General features: G+C 35.8%; 1 protein-coding gene across 1 annotated transcript; it reads right to left on the reverse strand.

Moving 5' to 3' along the window:
• Window positions 1–3,019: 3,019 nt before the first annotated feature.
• On the reverse strand, window positions 3,020–6,298 carry LOC132650692 (zinc finger protein 431-like; the record flags this gene model as incomplete). The annotated part of the gene is made up of 3 exons (XM_060376032.1): window positions 3,020–4,658; window positions 5,933–5,993; window positions 6,184–6,298. Coding segments are annotated over 3 exons (1,815 nt in total), but the record flags the coding sequence as incomplete, so codon positions are not given.
• Between the last annotated feature and the right edge of the window lie 4,086 nt (window positions 6,299–10,384).

Here is a 10,384-nt window from a genome sequence, read left to right on the forward strand (position 1 = left end):
TCTATGAATTATTTTCTACTTCCTGACATCAAGATGATATACTAAGATTTAAGATATTTACAGTACTATATACATGGCTTTGCAGTTAAGACAAATTCATTCCCAGGACCTACATCAGCTTTTTTACAACTTTCTATAATTCCTGGTATGAGAAAAATTAGTGTGTCTAGTCTACATGGAAACTAGAATGGACAGGCACATGTATAGACAAAGACACATTATTTCTTAGGAATAAAGACTTGTTCTTAAGACTTTCCCAAACCTGCAAGTGAATGTCAGAGAATTGTCTCAGTGGGTAAATTTAGTTTAGCCTGATGATTTGAGATCAATCCCTGAGTAGTCCATATCACTGCTACAGATTTTTCTAATGTTTCTATAGTTGTACTGCTGTATATACAGATTCACACACTAGCAGATACGTAAATATATTTTCAGGCTAAATAAGGGCCAGTATGAGATTCTTTGTGTTCCATGTTAAGAACTTACATATGAGATGTTGTACATAATAGCAATAAGTTGTACTCTCACTAGCACGTATACACCATAACATATCACATAAGGGAAATTAAAACAAATTCTTGAATATATGTTTACTCATGAATGTTTTACTTATATAAGCATTCATTACTGAACTCAGGTGTTGCGGCAACTACAGGCTTATCTACAAATGTTTTCTTCATCATGAATTCTTTCATGTAACAGAAATCAAACACGTAGGTTTGAAGTCAGAGAAATGAATCCTTCTCAGTTGGTGGTATCATTTGGGAATGTTTAAGAAATGTATCCCTGCTGGAGAAAGTATGTTATTTGGGGTGGGCTTGATAGTTTTCAGCTGCATACCTTCTGTAGTTCCCACTCTCTGCTTCATGCTGTAGGTGGAGGTTGTGAGCTCCAAGCTTCCTACTTTAGCTGCCATGTATGACACTTGTTGCCCAATTTAAAGTGATCACATATCCTCTACCATATCATAAGGCAAAGTCAACACATTTGGAAGTTGCCTTAGACATTGTGTTTGGTCACAGAAAATGCACTAATACGCACACATAAATGTTACAACTGGATGATTTATTTCATGTAATTGAAGTGAATTGTGAAATAAAAACATATTATCTTATTTTTTCAATTCATATGCCTTTGGTCCATGAGATTTCAATTGGAAACAAAATAAGGATGGATGTCATAAATGCATGCATACACTGTTGACACTTGTTAAAATTTTTCTCGAAAATAATCTAGTGTAATTGAATGCAACCTGGTGGGTCAAAGATCTTAACAAAATTTTTATTCTAATAGATGTTCATCCGAATGAGTTCTTTTAGGTTCTCAAAGACTACTGCGATATGCAAAGGCTTTAAGATGTAGCCCACACAGTAAGGCTTTTACTCTTATATAATGGTAGCATGAAGCAGAAAACCTTACCATACTGACTACATTCAGGGGGTTTCTCTGCAGCATGTCTTTTTCTAATGATTTCAAAGAAAACCCTATGAAAAGGATGTACCACATTGCTTATTGAGAGGGTTTCACTGCAGTGTGTGTTCTTTTATGTATTTGGGGATAACTGTATTAAGAAAAGGCTTTATCACATGAAGGCATGTGAAAGGTTTCTCTCTACTATCTGACCATTTGTATACTTGAACATGACTTTGATATGTACTACATGTAAAAGCAAATTGTATGTGGGAACATGAAAAAGCAATCTGTCCTAAGTATTTCCTTTTAGTTACCAGCCTTCATTGATTTATAAGGTGAAAATAAGTTTAAGTTCATAGTCCCTAAGAAACCTGTAGACTTCCCAATAGCTGACCGACTTTAATTCCTAAACTTTTGTTGCCCAAAACATGACTGTTCCATACCATGATTTTTGGTCCCCTAACTAAAATGACTGACCCAAACCACAGATTCTCTATCCTAAAACATAATAACTTTTTCTAACCACAAAAGAACAAATGGATATGAATGTTTTGACTGTTAAACCTACATTTTGCATCAGGTGACTTCCTCAAAGACATAAACAAATCCCATAGGCCTAAACCATGACTGATGGAAATAATTAAGTTGTAAAACGCTAAAGATGTTTATGATTTTCAAGCTCAGAACCTCTGTAACTTTCTGGCTCATTGGATGGGTAGGCATCACAGTTCAACATTATGTGTCCTTCATCAAACTGGATGACAATATTTTTTTTATCTGTATTGACCTGTTTGAGTTGTATTGGATTCAGTGAACAGAAGAACACAAAAGCCTTACCATATTGATTATATTCTCAGATTTTTCTCTCCATTTTGAAACTTTTATGAGGATGTAGAATATAGATATGTGTAAAGGTCTCCCATTTTAACACATTCATAAATTTTCTCTCTGTATGAATTCTTTCATGATGACAAAGATTATACAAATGTGGAGTAGCTTCACCATGTAAATACACTCATAGTCTTTCGTTCCAGTATGAATCCTTTCATGATGTTGAAGATGATTGAAAACAGCACGTTTTCATTAGATGACATTTATGTGAAAAGGCTTTACCACATAGGTTACATTAATAAGGTTTCTCTCAAGTGTGAGCTCCTTTATGTATTAGGAGATGACTGTTACATACAAAGGCTTTCACACATTGATTACATCCATAAGAGTTCTCTCCAGTGTTAGTTCTTTTTTGTATTAGGAGACTACTGTTACACGCAATGACTTCACCACCTTAGTTACATTCATAAGGTTTCTCTCTAGTATGTGTTCTTTATGTCATAGGAGATTACTATTACATCAAAATGCTTTATCACATTGATTTCATTCAAAAAGTTTCTATCCAGTGTGCTTCTTATATGTACATGGAGATTATTATGGCATGCAAACTTTTTCACACATTGGTCATATTCATAGGGTTTCACTTCAATAAGTGTTCTTGTTCAAGTTAAGTCTTACATGAAAAGACTTCATGACATTAGTTATATTCATAAGGATTTCTGGAACATGGATTTTTATGTCTTCGGAGAACACTGTTATCTATGAAGGTTTTACCACATTGGTTATATTCATAAGGTTTCTCTCCAGTGTGAGTTCTTTTATGTATTAGGAATTGACTGTTCTGTGAAAAGGTTTTACCACATTGGTTACATTCATGAGGTTTTTCTCCAGTGTGAGTTCTTTTATGTACCAGGAGATTACTGTTCTGTGCAAAGGCTTTACCACATTGGTTACATTCATAAGGTTTCTCTCCGGTGTGAATTCTTTTATGTTTTTGGAGATCACTGTTCCATGCAAAGGCTTTCCCACATTGATTACATTCATAAGGTTTTTCCCCAGTGTGAGTTCGTTTATGTACTAAAAGCTTACTGTTATATGCAAAGTCTTTACCACATTGATTACATTCATAAGGTTTTTCTCCAGTGTGAGTTCCTTTATGTCTTAGGAGATCACTGTTAGATGCATAGGCTTTACCACATCGGTTACATTCATGACGTTTTTCTCCAGTGTGTGTTCTTTTATGTACTAGGAGATTACTGTTCTGTGCAAAGGTTTTACCACATTGGTTACATTCATAAGGTTTCTTTCCAGTGTGAATTATTTTATGTACTCGTAGATTACTGTTAGATGCAAAGGCTTTACCACATTGGTTACATTCATAAGGTTTCTCTCCAGTGTGAGTTCTTTTATGTCTTTGGAGACTACTGTTATCTGCAAAGGCTTTAGCACATTGGTTACATTCATAAGGTTTCTCTCCAGTGTGAGTTCTTTTATGTTTTTGGAGATCACTGTTCCATGAAAAGGATTTACCACATTGATTACATTCATAAGGTTTTTCTCCAGTGTGAGTTTCTTTATGTCTTAGGAGATCACTGTTAGATGCATAGGCTTTACGACATCGGTTACATTCATGAGGTTTTTCTCCAGTGTGAGTTCTTTTATGTACTAGGAGATGACTGTTACGTACAAAGGCTTTACCACATTGGTTACATTCATAAGGTTTCTCTCCGGTGTGAATTCTTTTATGTACTTGTAGATTACTGTTAGATGCAAAGGCTTTACCACATTGGTTACATTCATGAGGTTTTTCTCCAGTGTGAGTTCTTTTATGTCTTTGGAGACTACTGTTATCAGCAAAGGCTTTACCACATTGGTTACATTCATAAGGTTTCTCTCCAGTGTGAGTTCTTTTATGTTTTTGGAGATCACTGTTCCATGCAAAGGCTTTCCCACATTGATTACATTCATAAGGTTTTTCTCCAGTGTGAGTTCGTTTATGTACTAAAAGTCTACTGTTATATGCAAAGGCTTTACCACATTGGATACATTCATAAGGTTTCTCTCCAGTGTGAGTTCTTTTATGTATTAGATGTCTGTTACATACAAAGGCTTTACCACATTGATTACATTCATAAGGTTTTTCTCCAGTGTGAGTTCCTTTATGTCTTAGGAGATCACTGTTAGATGCATAGGCTTTACCACATCGGTTACATTCATGAGGTTTCTCTCCTATATGTATCCTTTTATGTCTTAGGATATGACTTTTATTTGCAAAGGCATTACTATATAGGCTACATTCATAGTGGTCCGCACCAGTATGCATACTTTTACATGTGTGGGGACTACTGTGATGTGCAAAGACTTCATATTGAGTATCTTCAGGGAGTTTATCTGCACATTGATTGTTTTCATACCTGCAAAGTTAATTGGCACATATGACAGCTTTTCCACATTCATTACACTAATGGACGTTTTTGCCACATGACTTAATTTTGCAGTTTGAATTAAAAGTAAAGAATAATTACATTTTGAGTTTTCATCATTATTTTTACATTCACAGTGTTCTCCTCTACTGGTTGTTTTGCTGAGCCAGCAATCAGCTAAGTACTGATGAAATCATAGTGTTGTTAGTTCTATGGCTGATCACCTGTCATATATTTTGTAAACCTTTGCCCTTCCTTACTTATCTATTGGAAATAATAACGAGCTAACAAGTGATAGCAGGGCGCAAAATGCAGGACAGAACTTCTGAGTGAGAAAGTGTTGCTGGGAAGAAGAAAGCAAATGACACATCATTCACCAGCATGACAGTGAGGTTAACAGATGGACATGACCATGAACAAAGAAGTAGAGCTGGCCATACATTTGGACACTGTGCTAGGTTTGTGTTAGGGAAAAAAAGGTTCAGAATCTGCCCAGTAAATTGCCTAAGCTTTAAAATATTAAAAAGCCTCTGCATCATTATTTGTACTGCAGGAAGCTCTAAATAGCCCATATAAAGCATAATAGGTATCAATTTTTAAACATCTACTCAAAATGGGGACTTCTATACCTTTTAGTTGTTCTGGTTGGTACATGGTTTCTTTCAATATACACATATTAAAATGACTTGTACTCATTGTGATATATGATATAATTATTAAAAGAATAATAATAAATGACATGATTCCATGATGCATTCACACATTTGATTTTTGTTCATCACAGACATGTGATATAGGGATTATGGTTTTTCCACAACAACATTCCTGACTCTAAAAAAACTGCCCTTCTCACAAAACTTAGCAACATTACTACAAGTATATGAGTAACCCCATTTTACTATGGATGAGTTGATTAGTATAATCTTTTGGATATACTTTCATCACCTATTTACTGTGAATACATTTAGCAATATCTGAGTTGTAGGATACTAAACAAATTGCAGTTTTACCTCAGCGCTAATGAGTAAACAATTTAATCATTGATCTTGTGTGAGTATTATTCCTTGCATTCTTTCTTAGAGGAGTGCCTTGCAAACACACATCAAATACCTAACGTGGACGTACATAGTTTAGTAACAAGTTAGTCATCATCAATAAATACACTTAAAACTGATCATTTACACTGTCCCTTCTCTTTCAAACTTCCAGAAAATAATAAAATTTTTTTCAGAACCATATTCATATCAGCTTACAATGAAAATTACCTTGTATGTCTTCTAGAATTTTGACAGTGCTCTTCTATATTATGACTTTCCCAATTGTAGCCTAAAATACAGTAACAGAAAATGTATGCTTTATTATTGGAAATAATACAAAGTTTAAGTCGTGATCTATTTGTCAATCAAAGATCGATTCATCTAATTCTTCCTCATCCTCAAGAGAAATTACAGAAGCACATCAATAATGAATAGTGTTTCCCCATATTTTAAGAAGTAAAGAAAATTCATTGCCCTACCTATTGCAGTGAGGTTCCTGTAGGTCTCTAGCATCACATCTTTGTAGAGATTCCTTTGGGAAGGATCCAGCAAAGCCCACTCTTCTTGAGTGAAGTTCACATGCACATCATTGTAGGTCAATGCAGTCTAAAATATCCACACACATGTACAACAGAAAGTATGATACTTAGAATACTGGAAATGTATCCTTCTTTTACAATATTTTCAATGTATTCTGGTGGCTCTTCTACTTAGTTTCTGACACACAAGTTGTAATGTGATCACCAACTCTTTTTCGGAGTAAACTCAACAGTGAGGTTCACCTCTCTAATTTCTGCATCCTTTTAGTAGGATATAGGCTTACAAGAGAAATGTCAATTAACAGATAAAGAGAGAGAGAGAGTAAAGAGAAAAACAGTACAGAGCCCACATGAGAAAAATAGTATAAATGATTCCTGACTCTTATAAGAATGGGCAGGCTGGGTGTATTATCTGATGACTTTAATTCCAAAATCACTCAGGAAACAGAGGCTGGTGTATTTCACAGAGGTGGATGGTAGACGGCTCTTTGCAATAAATTCCAGGACACTAAGGGGTACATAATAAGATCCTGAACAATATGCAAAAATTAATCAAACAAACAAGATAAAAAACCTTAAAGATCTTTCTCAACTTTTTATAAAGAGTTACACATTCACTCCAGTTCTGCATACATGTCTAGAAACCTGAAGTACCTCATTTTAAACTGTAATATTAATATGATCTTCTTAAAAATGAAATGTATGTTTGAACAATTACAAAAGGAGAGATGAAAATATTAGCAATGTAAATGTTGATCATAAATAAGCAACATGGGGATGGAGGTATGGCTCAGTAGTTAAGAACACTGTCTGTTCTTCCAGAGGACATGGGTTAAATTCCCAGCACACATATGACAGCTAATAGCTGTCTGTAACACAAATATATTCAATAAAATACTCGTAAAACATATGCAAGAACACATCAAAGATATACATGATGAAAAAATTGGCTTAATCTCAGAAATACAGGGATAGTTCAGTATATGAAAATCCATCCGTAATCCACCATATAAACTGACTGAAAGACCAAGATCACATGATCATCTCATTAGATGAAAAAAAAAAGGCTTTGACAAAATTCAACAACCCTTCATGTTAAAAGACTTGGAGAAATCAAGCATACAAGGATTCAGGCACACACTTAACATAATAAAGGTAGTAAAAAGCGAACTGAGGGCCAACATCAAATTATTTGGAGAGAAACTTAAAGAAATTCCACTCATATGAGGTACATATCTCCATATCTCTTCAATATACTCCTTAAGTCCTAGCCAAAACAATAAGACAACTGAAGGTTATAAAGGAGATACAAATTGGAAAGGAAGAATTCAAAGTATCACTATTCGTAGATGATTTCTTAGTATACCTAGGTGACCCAAGAAATCCTACCAGGGAATTCCTACAGTTGAAATACACTTGTGTATTTGAAATACACAAAAGTGGCTGGGAGCACAACTAAAATTTTCATTATTCCTTCTGTATACAAATAAAAAATGGGCTGAGAATAAAATTTGGAAAACAACACCCTGAACAGTAGCCACAAACAAGATGAAGTGAAAGACCTCTATGACTAGAATTTGAAGTCTTTAAAGAAAGAAACTGAAGAAAATATCAAAAGATGGAAAGATCTCCCAAACTCATGGATATATAGGATTAACATAGAAAAACAGCATTCTTTTTTAAATATTTTATTAATTACAGTTTATTCACTTTGCATCCGTCCTCCTTCTCCCCTCCCAAATGCTCCCTTTATTCCCTTTCTCTAAAGCAGCATTCTTAAAAATGGAGTCTATAGATTCAATCCATTTCCCAACAACATTCCAACACAGTTCTTTACAGACCTTGAAAGAGCAAACATTAAATTTAAGTGGAAAAATAAAATACCCTTGATAACAGTACAATCCTATAAAATTGGAATAATGACACAGAAATAAACCCACACCCCTATTGGAACTTTACTTTCAACAAAGAAGCCAAAATTATACAATGGAAAAAAGACAGCATCTGAAACAAATTGTGGTAGATGTCTGCACATAGAAAAATGAAAATAGACCCTTTGTATGACCCTGCAGAAACTGAAGTCCAAGGGAATCAAAGACCGTCACATAAACCCAGAGACTCTAAATCATATAGAAGACAAGGTGGAGAAAATTCTGGAACTAATTAACACAGGAGAACAACATCAGCACAGGCTCTGAGATCAACAATAAATGGCATCTCAAACTGAAAAGCTTCTGTAAGTCAAAGGACACTATCAATAGAACAAAACAGCAGTCAACAGATTGGGAAAATATCTACACCAACCCTACATCAGACAGAAAAGTAATATCCAAAATATACAAAGAACTTAAGAAATTAAACACCAACAAATCAAAAAAAAACAATTTAAAAATGGGTTTCAGAGCTAAACTGAGAAGTCATAAGAGAGAAAAGTGAAATGGCTGAGAAACACTTAAAGAAAAGATCAAAGTCCTTAGCCATTAGACAAATGGAAATCAAAATGACTCTAAGATTCCATCGTACACCAATAAAGTTGCTAAGATAAAAAAACTCAAGTGACAACACATTCTGGTGAGGATGTAGAGAAAAGGGAACTTTCCTCCAGGTCTGATGGGAGTGCAAACTTGTACTACTTCTCTGGTAATCAAACTAGTGCATTCTCAGAAAATTGGGCATATTTCTACCTCAATACCCATCTATACCACTCCAGGGAATATATCCCAAAGATGTTTCATTATAGAACAAGGACATTTGTTCTACTATGTTCATAGCTGTTTTATTCATAACATCCAGAAAGTGAAGAATGGATAAAGAACTACTAATACATTTACACAATGGAATACACCTCAGTTATTAAAAATAAATCATGGAAATTGCAGGCAAATGGATCAAACTAGAAAAGATCATCCTGAGAGAGGTAACCCAGACACAGAAAGAAACACATTGCTTATAAGCAGATATTAGACCTATAGTACAGCATACACATTCTACAATCCACACACCCAAAGAAGCTAAGTAAGAAGGGTCCATGGGAGGTTGGCAGAATATCACTCAGAATAAAAAAAAAAAGAGAACAGACAGCAGAAGTAGATGAATAGAGGGAACTGTGCAGAAGTTAGAATGGGGAGGGAAACAAATGTGGGTAGCAGATGTGGGGAGAATTGTAGTAGGACGTGAGAGGCATGAGAACAAGAAGGGTAACTGAGGGGGCTTCTCCTTGGAGTCATTTGACAGGGAAGTTTCATGAGAGGACCTGGGTGTGACTGGGCGTGACTCTAGCTGAGAATCCTAATGGAGGGGCAGGAGAAGAGAGACATGGAAAATTAAGTATGAAGTGACCACCTCTTAGCCAGTCAGGACTAGTGGAGAGAGGGAACAACAACTGGACAACAAAACCCACTATCCAAAAATTACCCTGACTGCAATAAGTTTAGGGATAATGATGGAACAAAGATTGAGGGAATGTCCAACCAATAATTGGGCCAACCTGAGACCCACACTACACTAGAGAGCCAGCCAATGAAACTGTAAATGTTGCATTGCTGAGCTTGTAGAAAAGAGCCTAATTATGCCTGTTACCTCAGAGGCTCCACCCAATAGCCAATGGAGAGAGATGCTGGAACTTGCAACTAAGCATGGGGAGGATCTCTGGGCGTCTTATGGAAGTACTGGGGGAAACATGGAAGAACCCGAAAGGGATAGAAAGCCACAAGAAGACCAACAGAGAAAAGTAACCCAGACCTGGGGGGGGGGTTAAGAAAATGAGACATCAGCTAAGGAGCATGCATGTTCTAGACCTAGGCTTCTTGAACTTATCTGTACTAAGGGTGGTTGGGTCCATGTGGGTTGAGTGGTAAGTTGAGGGGACTGTTTCTAAAAGGAACTCTACTGCCCGCTTTTAGAAAATCTCCCCCTGTCAAGTGTGCCTTGAATGGCCTTAGTAGATGAGAATATGCTCAGTCCTGATGTGACTTGATGTGCTGCAATGGGGTGATACAGGAAGACTAAGGCTCTATTTTTGTGAGAGGGGAGGAAAAGGGTGAGGGTGGACTGAGAGTAGAGGAAGGAAGGATCACTCTTTGGATGTAAAGTCAAAAAACAAACTAATCTCTCTAAAAATTTTAATACACTCAGAGAGAGA

Source organism: Meriones unguiculatus (assembly GCF_030254825.1).
Source record: "Meriones unguiculatus strain TT.TT164.6M chromosome 13 unlocalized genomic scaffold, Bangor_MerUng_6.1 Chr13_unordered_Scaffold_28, whole genome shotgun sequence".
Lineage (NCBI taxonomy): Eukaryota > Metazoa > Chordata > Mammalia > Rodentia > Muridae > Meriones > Meriones unguiculatus.